The 20,018-nt window shown below is 43.5% G+C and overlaps 1 protein-coding gene across 1 annotated transcript in view; it reads left to right on the top strand.

Annotated features, from left to right (window-relative positions):
- Window positions 1–20,018, top strand: part of LOC309557970 (aldehyde oxidase 1-like) — a 159,072-nt gene that overhangs the window by 130,720 nt on the left and 8,334 nt on the right. The window contains exons 29-30 of the mRNA XM_082260859.1: window positions 2,813–2,887; window positions 18,252–18,304. Of these exons, the coding sequence (XP_082116985.1) occupies window positions 2,813–2,887; window positions 18,252–18,304 (128 nt within the window). The remainder of the gene's footprint in view (window positions 1–2,812; window positions 2,888–18,251; window positions 18,305–20,018) is intronic.

A 20,018-nucleotide genomic window follows, 5' to 3' on the forward strand; every position in this document is an offset into this window, starting at 1 on the left:
CCGCAAGGTTTTGCAGGCTGCAATTTGAGGAGACCGGTGGTCTACCTCGAGGGTTTTTTTCTGTTGAAAAATTTTTTGTTGAGTCTCATCATTGAGGATGAGCATTGTAAAACTTCTAGTTGGCACCGGTTGGGCCTTCTAGATTGGATTTAATTTCCATTTCTCCCACCCCTCATTTGTGGTACTGCTTTGGGACGTCCCGAAGGTGCTGTATCACCGAGGACTACGTCTGTCAATGAGCGATAGAGAAAAATGGATTTTTGTAAAATCTTACTGTAAAATCCTTTTCTCTTAGCTCATTGACAGACGTAGTACCCGCCCCTCTGTTTTGGAGTTGGGTTGGGTTAAATTCTCTAAACACTGCTTTGTGACATAACTGATTTGCTGTGGCAGAGAGAGAGAGGATATACCCTCGGGGACTGCCCCTAGGGTGTGGCCAGAGCATTTTATTTCCGGTCTAGTCCTACTCCTGTGGAGGCGACATAACCCGAAGGTGCTGTATCACCGAGGACTACGTCTGTCAATGAGCTAAGAGAAAAGGATTTTACGGTAAGATTTTACAAAAATCCATTTTTCTTTATAGTCTTAGGACAAAATGTATTCTGCTACGTGACTTTTGTGAACCCCCCCCCCCCCCCCAATAAGTATATATTTATTGGTTTGTATGAATTGTTATAGCGTCTACAAACTATGCTATAGGTATATATATATATATATATATATATATATATATATATATATATATAGTGCCTATCACATTTCTTGAGACACTAAAATGTCATGATAGCACAAACACCCCCAAATTACCCCTTTTTGGAAAGTAGACACCCCAGGCTAGTTCAGTGGTCAATCATGTAATTACCAAATCCGACTACCCCGCTCATGCACTGCATACTTTATACTGAGCCCTGGGTATGTGTGTGTGTGCGTGCCCATATAGCACTAGTGATTTCAGTCCCTTGGAAGAAGGCAGCCTTGAATCTTCAGCTAGCAACTTTGGTTGGTTGGTGCACTTAGAAATTCTGTTTGGTAGAGTGTAAATGCAGTATGCTGGCAGTATCCGGATAGCAAGGCGGACACTGTGACTGCTTAGCAGGGCATCAGTGTGACCCAGGTTCCTGGAAGTTTAGGCAAAAATAAACAGCGTTGTCTGCATGCAATGTCTCTGCTTCCTGCAAATGGGCAAGTGCCTGCTCAGCAATCCTACGGGCAAGGCCCAAGCAAAATGTCCTGGAATAGGCAGGCTCTTCAAGTAGCCCAATTGGCTACCTCACAACTGGAACACTTCACACCATCCTTACAGGTGCCTTTGGAGATGCGCCTGAGATCCCCTCTCAGGCAGGATGTCCCAGACTGGCCGCAGATGCTTAAATAGGAACAGTAACACCTCTCCCCTAGGTCTGCTTATTTCCCCTGCCTTGTGGTGTCTGCCCGCTCCCAGGAAAACAAGATGGTGTTCTTCCTTCTTTCTCCCCCAGAGCATGCTGGAATCTGTGGTCCTGTTCCCCTGAAGGGTATGGGGCCATTTTTTGTTAGGGACTATATGTCCCACAATTCTTTGCCCCCAGCGGTGGTGGAAAGCAGTGGAGGGAACAGCAGCGGCCGCATCAGGTTTTGAGGACGCCATCACGCTGTCCAGCAGTAGAGAAGTGTCCTGGAAGCGAGCGGTGCCCATTTCCTATATGCTTGTTCATATGCTACGTTTGTGAGTATATTGTACGCTGCCCTTCTTTGATTTTAATAAACTTTTAAGTGGTAATGCACAAGGTCGGTGCGCCCTTCTCTTGTTGTTTTCTTGTAGTGCCTTTTGGATACCCTTGGTCCTGAGCAAGACCACTTCATTTGTGTCATAAAACCGCCTAGAAGATTCACCTTCCCACATACCACTTGAGCGCAGGAGAGATATTGTTGTTTTTTGGAAATCCTCAGAGTCTAGTCAGCTCTGTATCTGAGAATGAAGAAGGGGGGGGGGGGGGCAAAAGGAAGCACCACCTAAGCATAGTAATAACAAGCAATTTATTGTCGCAGAAAATCCGCCTGCAGTCCACGCTGGTTTGCTTCCTGGTTGCCATGTGACAACCGAAGGAGCTGGATTCGGCATCATGCAGCTCCGTGGATGGCGTGATTAGAGAGAGAGATGGATCGAAATGGCTTCTCCCGCTCCTCCCATCCTATGAGCCCATTTTACACTTGCACTCTGTGAGTTTTTAATATTATGCAACAATAAGTTGCTTGTTATTACTACACTTAGGTGGCGCTTCCTTTTGCCCCCCCCCCTTCTTCAGTCTCTAGGGTGGGCAACACGCAGCCCCAGCAAATGATTCCTACCGTCACTGGTGTGCAGTAATGTCATATAGAAAACTCCAATGCCAAGTCCAGATGAGGCAACAAACAGGATAGTCACCAGGGAGCTCAATAGGAAATTGAATCTTAGAAAAAGTCCCAAGTAAAAGTAATCTCCTTTATTATGAAAAAGCAAGCTACCACTTACATGAAGGAATGGCAGCCAGCTGCTGAGAGATCACTTTGCTGTATCCACTAAGTCTTTGACGCTATCACCATGACTTTTTTATTCATTCAAATGAATGGCCTGCCTTACAACTCACAGTACCACACATGCATTAATGCACTGCAATAGTGTGAATCCAGTCTATTCTTACCACACAGCATGTGCTTCATGTATCCACATGTTTTTCTTGCATTAGGAAGCCCATTCATTTTGACCTGGTATTCTCCCTGGTATCTACTGGATAAAATACATTTAGAATAGTGGAGCATAATCTAACCTATTACCGTTCTTTTTCTTACCTAGTATGCCTGTGAGACACTTTGGAAAAGATTGGAACCTTTTGCCAAAAACACTCCTAATGGCAAGTGGGAGGACTGGGTAAGTGCAATGTAATTCTATTAAACAGCAAATCCAGTACCAACTACGTTGTAACTGAATGTCTGTGTCAAATGGAAATGTTATTCCTTTTCAGTAAGCCTTACCTCTACCCAGTGAAGTAACAAATCATATATAAGTTGTACCTGTTTATCTGTAGTCTTCTCTACATCGGTTCAAAGTCCAGCATTTATAAAGTGGTCAGAAAAAAGGGTGCAGAGAGCTGAAATTACACTCTGCAGAGCTCAGTGAGGAGACCTCTGATTGGAGGGAAAGGACACACATCCCCTTCAAGCAGCACACAAGAACAGAGCTGAGGCTGTCAATCAGCTGAAGCTCCTGTGGCCTGTTTTCTTTTGGTGTCAGGAAAACTTGTCAAAAGTGATTTGATTCATGCTGATTGTAGAGGCAGCAGACAAAAATTACACTTCGTGCTCTAGAATGTGAGACTAACTACACACTATAGAAGGATATCCTTTGTTCATATTTTATGTCTGAGGTTTGCAACCATTTTAGTTTGAAAACCTTTTTCATAGTTACATAGTTAGTCAGGTTGAAAAAAGACACAAGTTCATCTAGTTCAAGCAAAAAAAAAAAGAAAAAACAGTATTGAAAAACCCAACCATACAATCCCATATACACAATCCTATACCCGCAGTTGATCCAGAGGAAGGCCAAAAGACCCCAGCAAAGCATGATCCAATTTGCTACAGCAGGGGAAAAAATTCCTTCCTGATCCCCTGAGAGGCAATCGGATATTCCCTGGATCAACTTTACCTAACAAAATTTTAGTACCCAGGAAAGAATCCAGGCCTTTTTTTAAGCAATCAAGTGAGCTAGCCAGAACCACCTCTGGCTAGCTCTTGCGGTGAAGAAACCTTTCCGTATTTGGAGATTAAATCCGTTTTCCTCTAGACGTAAAGAGCTCCCCCTTGTCCTCCCCTTGTCCTCTGTGTTGACCTTAAAGTGAACTCAACACCAAGTTCACTATATGGAGCCCTTATGTATTTATACATGTTGATCATATCCCCCCTTGATCTCCTCTTCTCAAGAGAGAATAAATTTAGTTCCTCTAATATTTTCTCATAGCTGAGCTCCTCCATGCCTCCTATCAATTTGGTTGCCCTTCTCTGCACTTTCTCCAGTTCCCCGATATCTTTTTTTAAGAACTGGTGCCCAAAACTGAACTGTATATTCCAGATGAGGTCTTACTAATGATTTGCACAGGGGCAAAATTATCTCTCTCTCTCTCTCTGGAGTCCATGCCTCTGTTAATACAAGAAAGGACTTTGCTTGCTTTGGAAACCGCAGCTTGGCATTGCATGCTATTATTAAGCTTATGATCTACCAGAACACCCCGATCCTTCTCCGCTATGAATTCCCCCAGATCTACTCCACCTAGTATGTATGATGCATGCATATTCTTAGCCCCCAAGTGCATAACTTTACATTTATCAACATTAAACCTCATTTGTCACATAGTTCTCCAATGAAACAGTGCATTGAGGTCAGCTTGTAAGTTGTAGACATCCTGTAAAGAAGTTATTCCACTGCAAAGCTTGGTGTCATCTGCAAAGACTGAAATGGTACTTGCATCCCAGACCCTATATCATTTTATAAAGATATTAAAAAGTAAGGGTCCCAACACTGAACCCTGGGGTACACCACTGATAACATTAGACCATTCAGAGTAAGAATCATTAACCACTACTCTCTGAATTCTATCTTTTAGCTAATTTTCTATCCATTTGCAAACTGATCTTTCCAAGCCAGTAGACTTTACCTTACACATTAGCCGTGTGTGGGGAACTGTGTCAAACGAAACGCTTTTGCAAAATCCAAGTATACTACGTCTACAGCCACCCCTCTGTCCAAGGTTTTACTTGCCTCCTCATAAAAAAAAATCGGGTTTGTTTGACAACTTCTGTCTTTCATGAATCCATGCTGTCTGTTGCTTAAAATATTTTTTCCAGAAAGAACTCGTCTATGTGGTCTTTTTTTAAACTCTCCAGTATCTTCCCGACTATAGAAGTTAAACTAACAGGTCCATAGTTATTTGGCAAAGAATTTGATCCCTTTTTAAATATAGGCACCACATTGGCCCTACGCCAATCCAGTGGTACTATTCCAGTCCTTAACGAGTCCCTAAAAATTAGAAACAAAGGCTTGGAAATTACAGCGCTCAATACTTTTAGGATGCGTGGGTTTTCAATTTAACACAGCTGAGCTATCAAGATTACAATTTTTCAGCAGGTCTTAAAGTGTTTGTTACCCTAAAAAAAAAAAAAATGTAATCCGGTTTCCTTAAAGCATGTTACACAGCACAGTGCTTGTGATGTGTAATTTGGCCCCCTGTATCCCCTGAAATATCTGGGTGATCCTGCCTAGCTATGCCCTCCCCCCTGTAAACTGACCACGGTTTATCATAGCTGCTGAGCCCTGACACCATGGTCAGTTTACATGCCTCTGTCATCCACTGCGATTTGCAGCTCTACGGTCTACCTCTGTCGTCGTCCCCCTCCCCCCCCTGCCTGTGTTTATAATACAACAACCTTGCAACAATCCCCTCTATGTTAAATAATGTCTCCAGTGCATTTTTTTTTTTAAATGTTACTGTGTACCTGATTACAGAGGGCCGATCGGCGCTCACATGACAGGCTGCCTCTCTCCTCCTCTCCGCTGACATCAGCGGGGGATTTCTCAGCCCTGCCCTCTTTTCTATCAGCTCAAGAGAGGAGAGAGGCGGCGGGTCACGTTAGTGCCGATCGGCACTCTGAAATCGGGTACAAAGCAGCATTTAAAAAAAAAAAAAAACCAAATGCACTGAGAAATTATTTAACATAGCGGGGGGATTTTTGCAATGTTGTTGCATGGCTTAACAACCATTTTAATCGTAAGAGAGAGCCTTATTTTATTGCATATGTATTGCAGCAACCGTGCAATAAATCAGCGCTAGCGGTGTAAATAACAAGCCGCATGCATACACCTACAATAAAAAAATATATAAAAGTAATTGCAACGCTCTAACTATATATGAATTATTCACAGAAAAACAGTGCAACAATTGTTGTGTCCATAAAAAGAAATATACGTACAATACTCATAATGAAGAAAAATGTAATGGTAACTCGGAGTGCATAAACAAAAACAATCTTTTTAAAATAAAAATACAGATTCTGCTTGTCATACTTGCATGAGGGGCCGCCAGTCCAGCAAGGAGTAAGCTGAACCCAATGCCCTTGCATCCGTAACAAGCGGCATTGCAGCCTTGATCGCCTGTACAATGATCCTACAGGAAAAAATAATAAATGCACATATTTTTAAAAAGAAAAAAAATGTGGGCATTTATTAATATTTCTGTAAAGGTGACCTTCTCCTTTAATTTGTTAGAAGTATGTAATGATGTATAGCATCATAGAGAATTTGATCAGAAAGTAAAAAGGATACTGGATCAGTATGACAGCCAGTCTCAGAGGGTGAGGTTAATAAAATGTATTTAAATACAAGAACAAGAGATACTGTATATTGCCGCTTACCAGTACCTAAATGTGGCGGCTGTATTTTCCATTTTTTGACCTCATGCACACATAGGCTTTAACAGTTTTTTTTGACAGAGCATTTTTACAGCTGAAAAACTCCTATTCAAAAGCAGTAGTTCTGGGGGAGTTTTCCAGCTTGAAAATGCCCCTATGCTGAAAAACTCAGTAAAATGCGGTTATCCAGCGTTTGAGCCTCAAGCTTTTTTAGGAGTATAGTTTTGCTAAAAAAGGCAAACCCAAAGGCAAAACATGGTAAAACACTAATGCAAAAACTCTGCAAAACGCAGCAAAACTTGTGTTTTTACCGTGGCATTCTACAGCTATCTCTACTGGCATTTTTATACCGTCCAGAGGCTTTAGGGCTTCCTCTATTTTTAGACCCTCTTTCCTAGGGTGACAACACTCACTCAGCATACAAATATACACTATATTGTCAAAAGTTTTGGGATGCCTGCCTTTACACGCACATGAACTTTAATGGCATCCCATTTTTCGGCCGTAGGGTTCAATATTGAGTTACTAGCTATAACAGCTTCAACTCTTCTCAACTCTTCAGGGAAGGTTGCCCACAAGGTTTAGAAGTGTGTCCTTGCTTACCATTTTACATAAGGACCTTGCTTATCATTTTACACATATACCATATACATATAGAGCGTGGCTGTAGTTCTCTTCTTGATGAAGTGGCCAGTTATCTATCAAACGCGTCGAAGTCACGGCAAGCAACCCATCACCTGATTTTAGTAGGGATGATGAGGCAACTATTAGTACCATAAAAATTTTGTGTACATGTTTATGTCCTTATTGATATGTGTCCTTCGTTGTTTACATGTTTTTATATTTTTTACAATAAATGCTTGACATTTTATAAAAATTAAAGTGCTACCATTAAAGTCCTCAATTTGGCTTTTAGGGTTTTTTTGTGCAGATTCTTGTAGAATGTAGAAGGTCCCTTTGGGAATTCCCCCCCCCCCCCATCCCTTAATTTCTAAACTAGGTCTGTCAACCCTCCTCAAGCTCCAGGAAAGAGTATTGCCTCAACAATCTAGAGCTGTCACTTCATCAAACGTAGAATGTCAACCAAGAGTCTGTTTTCTGATAGCCAACACTCTAAACCATTTTATGCCCATTGACTGAAATTTGCAGAAGCTTAAAGCAGAACTTTGAAAGCTAGCTGCTCCCTCACTTCTGGTCAGATCGCTGTGGTGATTCCCTGCCTCCTTCTGGGACACATCCCAGGTCGCAGAAGACTGTAGGACCAATTCCAAATCACAGCGCACGTTACCTTTAGCCATGCACGCTGGAATGAGAGCAATAATTCTAGCATTGGAGCTTCCGGGTACCTCTAAACTGATAACTTGTAGGGTCTTTTAAAGCACCATATATGGAAAATAGAGGATGCTTGAGTTTGTCACCATTTCAAAGGAGCACGCAATTTTAAGGTTTGACATGTTGGGTATCCTATTACTAAAGCGCAACCTCATCTTTTATATTTTACCAAAAAGTTTAGAGTACGCAAACCAAATACCTGTAAATTACCCAATTTAACTATAGGATATTTTTTAATGAAATTTTCATAGACCTTTGCGCTAATATCATGTAACATAAGAAATTGGAACTACCACTATTCTCTAGGGTGCCTTCTTTTAGAAAATATGTTTTGGAATTTCTATGAAATCTTCAGGGCTAAAATGATTTTATAAATGTGTGCAAAAAACAGCTCTGGCAGTGTAAGAGTTAAAGGTCATCCCTGATCAGTGATTTGCTGATTTTAACGAGGCTTAAAATGAAACTATAAAAATGAAAAATTCCTTCAAATATCATGCCTGTGGGGTCCCCTTAATGTGCCTGTAAAGTAGCACATCTCTACGATGTATGTAGCCTGCTGCAGCAATACTGACATTTCTAAAGGAAAAAATGTCATATACAAATATACATGCAAATTTCAAATCGCATGTACTTGGTTGGGCCTTGGTTGTTGGCAGTGCCTGAACACCCCAACCCCTCGCAGTTCCTCTTGCTGGGCGCAGGAATGGGCCCTGCTGCTAAAAATTCCATACCAGTTTTGAAATTGCATGTACTTGTCATACAGGTGCAGAAAAATTGGGCCTTGGTTGTTGTGGTGCCTGAACACCGTAACCCCTCGCAGTTTCTCTTGCTGGGCGGAGGACCAGGCCCTGCTGCTAAAAATTCGATACCATTTTTGAAATCGCATGTGCTTGTCATACAGGTGCAGAAAAGGAAAGGAAAGGGCTTCCAGTTGCATAACTCCAGGGCCCGGTTGAAAGTGCGACCTTTGTGACCCTGGTAGTTCCGCCTCTGCTTTACATGTAACCATTTTGCTAAACCATTCTATTAGTGGGTTTAGTTTCACTGTAAGTAGTTTGAAAAAGAAGTTACCCTTTAGATGTTCTACATTACTTCCCCTGGAAAATAAGAATGAAAAAAAATCCAAAATTTTGTTTTCTCCCAAACAATGAGTAGAATATCAGATCACTCAGAAATAAGCCACACTATATTATATGTTCGTAATAGATACCAATTCGAAACAGGCAAATATCAAGTGTTGTATGTGTTCCTATCATTGATCTATTGGGGGCGCTGTGCTGTCATCTGACCTGGCCAAGGTTGGGTGTCAGCTATGCAAACCTGCTGGAGTGATGGGGACCTGGAAGGTTAGCATAGGCAGGAACTGAAACTGAAATTGGGTCTTTGGTGTTGGTGGTGCCTGAACACCGTAACCCCTCACAGTTACTCTTGCTGGGCGCAGGGCACAGGGACAGGGTCTGCTGTTAAAAATGACATACAAAATTTAAATTGTATGCACCAGTCATACAAGTGCAGTAAAATTAGGCCTTGGGGGCTGGTGGTGACCTAAACCAAAAACATTGTTGGAAGCTAACGGAATCAAGGTTGAGGAATAGGATAGGCAGCATATACAGTCTTCAAGGGATGACAGACCCTTAGCAAATTTAATCAGTTACATCCGCATCAGGGGCTTGATAGTTGCTGTTGATTCAGTCAGCTGGTCAACCGAGTCTGTGGACAGATGCACTCTTTTGTCCGTCACAAAACCTCCAGCAGCACTGAACGTCCATTCGGAAAGCACGCTGGAAGCAGGACAGGCCAGTAGCTCATTGCATATTGAGCAAGTTCTGGCCAGTGGTCCATCCTCAAGACCCAGTAACCCAGTGGATGCTCACTTGGAAAGGTCTCCCAAGTCTGGTCTTGCCCCTAGATAATCATGCACCATATGATGGAGATGCTGCAGATGGTTGCTTAAACCTAACAGCCCTGGGTGCTGCGAAGGACTAAAGAACTGTTTTAAAGGCATCGGTCAGCCGGCCGCTTTCTCCACCACTCCTCCTTTGGCTGAACGATTCCTCAGAAACACGTCCAGAGAATGTTAACCTCCCAGTGTCTTGAAAGGTGTTTCACAATTTTTTTTTCCAAGGCCTCCTCAAGATGTTTCATTCTCTGCTCCCTCTGCAAAGGCAGGATGAGCTCTGCAATTTTACCCTTGTAACGTGGATCAAGAAGGGTTGCCAACCAGTAATTATCCCTCTCCTTGATAGCACAAATTCTCAGGTCCTTTTGCAGGCTTTGCAAAATCAGGGAGCCCATGCAACGTACGTTTGAGGAGGCATGGGCTTCTGAGTCCTCTGGGTCACTAAGGATGACATTGTCAGGGGCAACCTCTCCCCAACCACGTACAACTCCTGGGGTTTCTGGGGAATGACAACCATCCCTGCTATATGCTATTCTCTACATTCATGCTGCAACAATTCTCCTCCTCCTCCTGTGTGTTTGTGTCCCTGCAGGCATGATATCTGCATAAAGGGGGCCTTGTGAGGGAAGAAGTCCTCCTCTTCCTCCCGCTGTTCTGCCCTGTCCATGATTCCATAAAGCATGTGTGTAGTATGGTAAGCAACGGGTTAAGTTGCTGTCTGCAAAATGTTACAATTATGTATATGTCTGGGAGCTGGGTGTGGCTGAAGTTAGTTGCATGCTGATGTGCAGGGAATAAAGATGCAACCTGAACAGCCTGTCTGTGTTAATACACTACATTTTGGCGACGAGGATGGCTAGCTTTCTGGATTTACCGGGTATCGGACCGTTTGATGTGTCTGGAGACCACACTAGTCTCTCACAGCGCTGGGACAAGTGGAAGAAGGGATTTCAGCTCTATGTTATAGCCACAGGAGTGACGGCACCTGCTCAGAAGAGAGCCATGCTGCTGCATCTAGCTGGACCTCAAGTTCAGGACATTTTTGAAACCCTGGGAGCAACAGGGGATGATTCAGACTATGAGACAGCCATGAATAAACTGAGTGAGTACTTTGAGCCAAAGAAAAATATTCCCTATGAAAGATATAAGTTTAGACAGGCTGTGCAAGAACTGGGAGAAACCACAGACAGTTATGTGACTAGGCTGAAATATCTGGCAAAGTCTTGTGATTTTGGGACTGTAACTGAGGAGATAATCAGAGATCAGGTCATAGAGAAATGCACATCTGTGCACCTCAGGAGGAGATTATTGAGAGAACCTAGTCTCACACTTACTAGTCTGCAGGAGATTGCAAGAGCCATTGAACTGTCTGAGCTCCAGGCTCTGCATATTGAAACCAAGAACACTGCATCTGTTAATACAGTCTCCAAACCTACCTATAATAATAGGAATATCTGGAGTAGGAAAGAGAGTTTTCCAAAGAGGATTTTACACATCACCTGCAATAAATGTGGCAGGGAGGGACACACAAGTCAGGACTGCACTGTGGTACAGAATAAAATGTGCTTTGCTTGTGGAAAGACAGGTCATTTTGCAGCTGTGTGTAAAAGTACAACCAGAGATAACAAAACCAAAGGACAATCTGCACAAGTAAATGTTATAGCTGAGGATAAAGAGAGTGCTCTTGACTGTGAATTTATATTCTCCCTGTGTTCTCTGCAAGCCGGGACATTAACCATTAAGATTGGAAATACAGATGTGTCAGTGTTGATTGACTCTGGAGCTACATGCAATGTTATGGACTTAGCTTCTTGGCACAGTCTTAATGGCAGAGAAAATCACCTTAAATTGTGTAACACCACTAAACAGATTTATACTTATGGCTCCAGTACACCACTGCAACTTAAAGGCAAATTTTATACCTCTGTTCAAACACATGAGACTGGTCCTCCATTGCAGACCGAATTCTATGTTGTAGATGGCACAGGGTCGCCTCTGCTTGGTCGTCAAACCGCAATGGCACTAGGGGTGTTACAGATTGGCCGTGATGTAGGCAGTGCAAGAGTGAATATGGTGTCTCCTGCTATTTCTGCATTGAAAGAGGAATTTAAAGATTGCTTCTCTGGGTTTGGAAAATTAAAGGATTTTCAGTTGGAGCTTCACATTGATCCACATGTAAAGCCTATTGCACAGCCAGTACGCAGACTTCCTTATAGCCTGAGATCACCTGTTGAGCACAAACTGGCAGAGCTGCTAGACCTTGACATTATTGAACCGGTGGAAGGGCCCACTCCGTGGGTATCGCCGTTAGTTGTTGTACCAAAGGGCACAGATATTCGGATTTGTGTGGACATGAGATGTGCTAACCAAGCTGTGCAGAGAGAGAGACATCCAATTCCCACTATTGAAGATGTTCTACATGCAATGAATGGGGCAAGTGTCTTCAGTAAACTGGATTTGAAATGGGGTTATCATCAGATTGAATTGACCCCAGCATCTAGAGTCATCACTACATTTGCAAGCCATAAAGGTCTTTTTAGATACAAGAGGTTGATGTTTGGCGTATCGTCCGCACCGGAGGCCTATCAACATGTGATTCAGCAAGTGCTACATGGTTGTGAAGGCACGCATAACATTTCTGATGATATAATTGTGTGGGGAACAAACACACAGGAGCACGATGAACGTCTCCGTGCAGTGCTAAATCGCTTGAAGGAGAAAGGATTAACATTAAATGAGAAGAAATGCACATTTCAAATGAATAAAATGACTTTTATGGGCCATGTGCTGTCTGACAGGGGCATTGGTCCGGAGGACTGTAAAATTAAAGCTGTGTCTGATGCCAGAAATCCTGAAAACCCTGCAGAAGTACGCAGTTTTCTTGGGCTAGTGAATTACTGTGCCAAGTTTATTCCAGATATGGCGACTGTCAGTGAACCTTTGAGAGTGTTGACTCGCAAAGCAGTCCCGTGGAAGTGGGGCTTTTTGGAACAAGGTGCATTTGATGAACTTAAGAGACGGCTGACTTGCGCCACAACTTTGGCTTATTTCAATCCTACTGCACACACCCAAGTTATTGTCGATGCTAGCCCTGTGGGGTTAGGCGCCATCTTGGTTCAGAGACAATGCACAGGCGATTACAGGCCTATTCAGTATGCAAGCAGATCCCTCACTGATGTAGAGAGACGTTATTCTCAGACCGAGAAAGAAGCTTTGGCTGTTGTTTGGGGATGTGAAAGGTTTCACACCTATCTCTACGGCCTTGATTTTGAAATCATCACAGACCACAAGCCTCTGGAAGTGATATATTCGCCACGCTCAAAACCATCCGCCAGAATTGAGAGATGGGTTATCAGATTGTTACCATATCGCTTTACAGTGCGGTACAGACCTGGACCGACTAATGCGGCAGATGCACTTTCCAGATTGCCTCAGTCTTCTGCACCTGTTCATAACCTGGCAGAAGAGTACATTCGTTTTGTGGCTACTAACGCCATGCCTCAGGCATTGACACTGCGGGAGGTTGAAGAATTGTCATCTGTGGACCCGGAAATTGCTCGGTTGAGAAAATGTGTAAGACAAGGGGTTTGGGTGGATTGTGACCCAAGCTATCACAGAATCAAACAAGAGCTGAGTATTGCAGGACAACTAGTTCTACGTGGCCATCGTATTGTGATGCCTAAAGACTTACGGAAACGTACATTACATTTAGCCCATGAGGGCCATCAAGGCATTGTACGCACCAAACAAAGATTACGTGAGAGTCTGGTGGCCAGGAATTGACAAGGATGTGGAACGTTTGGTTTCTTCATGTCGAGCATGTCAGTTGGTGGGCAGCAAACCTAAACCAGAACCAGTAACTCACACTGTTCTACCTGAGGGACCATGGGAAGATTTAGCCATTGATCTGTACGACATTCCATCTGGACACCATCTTTTAGTTGTTGTGGACTATTATTCAAGGTGGCAAGAGGTGGTAGTTCTCACTAAAGCTACATCATCAACTGTAATTGAGGGGTTGGAGAGCATTTTTGCATCTCATGGGTTGCCTAAACGGATTGTGAGTGATAATGGTGCCCAATTTACTTCTCAGGAATTTCAGGATTATCTGAAATCAAATGCTATTGAACATCATCGTACAACTCCATACTGGCCACAGGCTAACGGGGAAGTGGAACGCCAGAATCGAACCTTGCTGAAAGCTTTGCGGATTGCTCATTTAGAGAGAAGAGACTGGAAAAAGGAACTGTGGCGTTTTCTTTTGGCTTATCGCACAACTCCGCATACTGTCACTGGCGTTAGTCCTGCGGAACTTCTTTGTGGTCGCAAATTCAGGACAAAATTGCCAGACATTGGGGGTCCTCCTACAAGTCAGAAACCTTTTCGGCATATTGATGAGGAAAGGAAGATCCGGGCTGAACAGTATGCAAACCACCGCCGCCATTGTCAACCTAGTGGCCTTCAACAGGGTGATAAGGTGTTGCTTCAAAATGATCCGTTTAACAAACTGGCTCCGTCCTTTGAACCTGAGCCTTATGTTGTAAAGGAGAAAAGAGGTACTCAAGTGGTTTTAGAGGATTTAGATGGACACACAAAAGTGCGTAATTCCTCATTTGTGAAGAAATTTATTGAGTCAGAAGGTCAAGTATCGGAAGATGGCGAACAGGCAAAGAGTAGTGATGATACTGCCAGTGATCCAGACTTCAATCCACAACCATCCACATCGGACTGGCCACGAGAAAAACGAGCAACAAATCCACCGGCCTACCTTAAGGACTATGTGTATAGTCAGGAGTTTATAGTTTAAATTTTTAGTTGTTCATCCATGCATTTTGTTAATCTTATTAATACGTTGTGCATGTTATGTTTTATTCAAAGAGAGGAGGGAATGTAGTATGGTAAGCAACGGGTTAAGTTGCTGTCTGCAAAATGTTACAATTATGTATATGTCTGGGAGCTGGGTGTGGCTGAAGTTAGTTGCATGCTGATGTGCAGGGAATAAAGAAGCAACCTGAACAGCCTGTCTGTGGTAATACACTACACATGTGCTCCAGCAGGTAGACTAGAGGGATAATTTCACTGATATATGCATCGTCCCGGCTCACCATTCTTGTGGCCTCTTCAAATGGTGACAGGACGGTGCATGCATTCTTTATCAAAAGCCACTGGCGTGGTGAAAAAAAGCCAAGCTCCCCTGACCCTGTCCTTGCGCCATACTCGCACAGGTACTTATTGATGGCTCTCTGCTGCATGTGCAGCCACTGCAGCATTGCCATTGTTGAGTTCCACGTGGTGGGCATGTCACAAATGAGGCGGTTGGTGGGCAGGTTGAATTCATATTGAATGTCAGATAAGTGAGCACTGGCATTGTATGAATGCCGGAAATGGCCACAGACATTTATGGCCTGCCTCAGCAGGTCTTGGAAGCCTGGGTATCTGGTCAAGAAATGCTGCACCACCAGATTCAGGACATGTACCAAGCATGGAACATGTGTCAAGTGTCCCTGTCAGAGGGCGGAGAGAAGGTTGGTGCCATTGTCGCATACAACCATTCCTGGCTCAAGCTGTCATGGCGCCAACCATCTCTGAGCCTGCCCCTGCAGAGCTGACAGAATCTCTGCCCTGGTGTGACTCCTATTCCCTAGACAGACCAACTGAAGCATGGCATGGCATCTTTTAGCTTGACTATTTGCGTAGCTCCTTGAATGCTAAGGGAACACTGCTGCTTCAGAGGACAATTGAGCAGAAGAGGACATGGGGGAAGAAGAGGTGGAGTAGCCAGATGTGACAGAACCAGCACCAGATGTTTGGAGGCTTGGTGGCAAAACAAGCTGCAACACTGAACCCTGTCCTGAATACTTCCCAGCTGCCAGCAGAGTTACCCAGTGAACGTGAAGGAAATGTAACGTCCCTATCCATGCCTGCTGGACTAAGAGTCAGCAGTAATATGAGCCTTCCTACTGGCTGCTCTGTCCAACGAGGCCAAAACACGACCTTCCACATGACGGTAGAGTGCCAGAATGGCCTTACGTGAAAAGAAATGCCTTTTTGGTACCTGCCACTGTGGTACAGCACATTTCACAAATTTGCAAAAGGGAGCAGAGTCTACCAGATGAAAAGGCAGCAATTTTAATGCTGGCAATTTGGCCAAGATAGCATTAAGATGCTGAGCATGTGGATTGCTGGGACAGTATTTATTTATTTCTACGGTTCAGCAACTGGGGTAGTGAAATTTGCCTGCTGCTCAAATCAAGCGGTGGTGTACTGCTAGCAGATTGGGTGCAAGTCTCTGTGACACTCATTGCTATACCATCATCCCTCTCAATGCAGGTATTTGAGAAGATATGAGGCATAGTAGGGTTAGAAATCCCAGATGAGGAGCAAGGTGAAGTATGCTTGTTTTTATCTTGTGGCTCTTTCAGGTGCTGTTGCCAATGGACTGCATGGCAGGTTGTCATATGCCTAGTCCAGCAAGTATGTGCCCAAGCGGCTGGTATTCTGGCCACGCTTGATCCATTTCAGACAGATGTTGCAAACAGCAACGCTGCGATCTACTGCACATGTGCTGAAAAAAGCCCACACTAATGAACTTTTGGAAGTCTGCAGGGAGTTTGAAGCACCATGTGGAGCTCTGTGCTGTGATGCAATAGGTTGGCTACTCCTATGGTGGCCCCTGGAGCACATCCTGCCTTGTTGGAGTTGTTCCCCCTCCTCCTCCTCCCCCTCACTTTCCTCCTCTATCCTCTCGGGTATCCAAGCACAGTCAGTGACCTCATCATCCCCTCCCTCCTCATCACTGGAGCAAACTTGAGAGTATGCTGAAGCTGTGGGAACATGACTGCTAGTTTCCTGTCCGTCATTGTCACCCACTCTCTCTAGGCTCACGTTATTCCCTTCATAAACCTGTGAAATTGCTGCACATCCTCCAGCAGCATGTCACTGACACTATGATAGAATAGTTCAGGTGACTCCTCCGTGCATGATGGTGGGGCGACAGAAGGAGTAGCTGTCGAGAAGGAGCCTGTGGAATGGGCCGCTTTTGGCAGCTGGGGTGGTAGGCAAACAATTGTGAGCGTGGGTGTCAGAGGATGAGGACGGCTTATTTATCCACTCCACCGACTCTTCTACATGTTGTGGCTAAATAACACGGCCAGCACCGGACAAAAAGGATGGGCACGCCCTGCCTGCAGAGGATGCACCATGTCGACTGTGACCACCACTTTTCACTGTGGACACAGAGGCTGCTTGCCCTCTTTTCGTGGCCTGTGAGCATCTGCCTCTCCTTTGTCAGCCTTTCGGACATGATGTGGATTTTGGGGGGGGGGGGGTTTAATACTGGTTGATCAATATATAATATATATATAATGCACTGCTGATATGTACTGAGCTGACTGATAGACAATATATGGCCTGATATCGAATCAATTGTTTTATATATAGATAGAGATCAATATAGGGTACACTGAACTGACCGATAGATACTGAATGGCCTGATATCTAATCAATTGTTTTATATATAGATAGAGATCAATATAGGGTATATAGTCTATGGTATATACTGCACTACTAAATATTTTACTATCTGATCTCTTAACTTGTAAAAAGCACAAATCTCTCTCCCTGCCTAACTCACTGCTGGCAATGTCTCTAATTAGACTGCACTGCACTGCACTGTCTGATAAACTGCAAATCACTCTCCTCTCCCTGCCTCAACAGGATCCTCTCCCTGCCTCAACTACTTGCTATCTCGCACGCAAAGTCACACTACACGTGGCTGCTGTGCGAGCAGCCTTTATATAGTGTGGGGCGTGTACTTAGCCCCTGAGCCATGATTGGGTAACGGCAGCCTGCCTTTGTACAATCATGGCAGAGATGATTTGATTGGCCAAAGCATGGAGGTCAGGGTGCATGCTTTGGCCAATCACATAATGCACTGCACGCGCCGTGCATTATGGATGCGGGCGCTCAAATTTCCAGTGAAGAAGCACATTTGTTCGTCATTCGACGAACAAGCGAACAGCCAATGTTCGAGTGGAACTCTAAGCTCATCCCTAAATTCAACGCATGCACAGACTGCAACTGAGCAGGGTTTATCTCCAAACCATAGTAAACTTGAAGCTCATTTCTAGTTTTGTCATAAACTAATAAATCATAAAACAAAGTGATTATTGTTCCTCTAACTAGGATGTAATTACCAAATCTTTCTATTCACGCATTGCACTCTTTCCCTACTTCCACAACCATAACAGTTGAACTGACCTACTCGGAGGACTGTCCACAAGTCGGGCCTTCTTAAACCTACCCAATGCCAACAAAGTCTACCTTACACATACACTACAAAACTTGCGAAAAAATAGAGCCCAGAAACCCTTCCCCACTTTATTTAAAATGTGTTTTAATTATTCTCTTACCAGATGGGAGAAGAAACCTCAAAACTTTGCACATAGCAGTATAAACCTAATGATGCCTCTAGGAAAAGGGTTTCAATGGAGTTGGGTTTAATTACACATAGCAGTTACGCTTTACATCTGCAAGTTTTTGTTGGTCCCAGACCTTTTCAAACATGAATAAATTGGCTTTCAATTTTTTTTTTTTTTTTCAGGTTCAGCAAGCTTTTGCTCAGAGACTAAGTCTATCAGCTACTGGATTTTACAAGTAGGTAACACATTCAAAGACATTACCCTTTACCTCCTTCAGGCACAGCAAGCTCACATTATGCTAAAGGCCAAACTGAAGAGGATAACTTGGTAAAGAGCTTGGTTTGCTTTTTATTGTTAGATCACAGGGCTTTCTAAGCCTAGGTTTACGTGGGTGTGGAAGTGCATGTAAATTGCACACGTTCCCTCACCCGCACTAAAAACAAGCTGCTTTAAGAAAAAGCCCAGGGTGTCATTTAACTCTTCACTGGCACCTCACACACTGAAAGATGCGGTGCAGTTTCCATGCCGCTGAGCCGACTGATGATAGCTCCGTCTCCGCACTGTGTGCGGAGAGGGAGGTGTCAGAGCCCTGCTGCTCTCTAGGGGGTAATTGGATAAGAGCAGACCGCCTGTCTGCTCTCATCCGATCCCATCTGATTCGATCCCCTGGACGGATGGAAAATAGGGTTTCCATCCGTCCGGATTTCACAGACAGAATCGGATGTGGATGGCAGCGGGTGTCAGCGGACATGTCTCCGCTGACATCCGCTGCCCCATAGGGATGCATGGAGGATCCGATCAGATCCACCTAAAAAACTGACAGGCGGATCTGATCGGATCGTTCGTGTGAAAGAAGCCTAAAGCTTGAGTACAAATAGTAATAAAAAGATAGTATACAAAATAGTAATAAAAAGATAGTATACAAAACCCTAAGGCCCCTTTCACACATACGGTCCGTTTGTCCATTTTTCATCCATCCGTTGACAAACGAAAAACGGACATCAATGCATCTCTGTGTAAAAACGGATGACAACGGATGATCATCCGTTAACATCAGTTTTCATCCGCTTCCGTCAATGTCTATTTTTTGGAACGGATGAATGCTCTTTTTTTATCCGTCAAAAAAACAGATTGGACGAAAAACGGATGTAAACGGACAAACGATCCGTTTTTTCATCCGTTTTTGCAATGGTAGTGGATGTAAAAAAAACGGATAAAAAAAACATATAAAAAAACGGATTGAAAAAAACGGATAAAAAAACAGATGAATTAACATATGAAAAACTGATACATTTTGACCTGACTGAACTGATGAACTGAACGGACCGCATGTGTGAAAGGGGCCTTAAACTTGGCATATGTAAAGGCTAAGTTTCCATTTGTTTTGGATATAGTGGGACAGGGTTAGACCTGCTGTCAAGTGTGTGGGGTTTTTTTTGGGGGGGGGGGGGGGTTGCAGTCTATGTTTCCACTGAAGAGAAAACCCAAAATATTAGAGTAGTCATCAGTAGGGGAAATCTTCCAATGTGGATGGGGAAATCTTCCAATGTGGATGAATGTTCTGGTGACAATTATCTACCATGGGACTTTTCCTCACTTTGCATCTTCAGGACAGAAAGTGAAGGAAAAAGTTACACAGCAAAACAGACCGCAAAAAAAAATCCTGTTAGAGGTTTTAACCCTCTCCTATTTTATTCAATACATAAAAGGTTTTGCCTATATATACATACTAGAATTAGACTCAATGTAACAAAGATTAAAAATATGATGCAATAATACAAACCGATGAGCAAAGGATTCATGTTAGTGATGGAAAATCTTAGAAGAAATCTATGGATCAGTATAGAAGCATGGACTACAAATGAAGACACTGCACACTTACTGTGTATGTCTATGAAGAACCACATAGAAAATTGTAAAGGACAAAAAAAAAAAAAGGAATAAAGTGG

The sequence above is a fragment of the Pelophylax lessonae genome, assembly GCF_965119305.1.
Source record: "Pelophylax lessonae genome assembly, chromosome: 6".
NCBI lineage: Eukaryota > Metazoa > Chordata > Amphibia > Anura > Ranidae > Pelophylax > Pelophylax lessonae.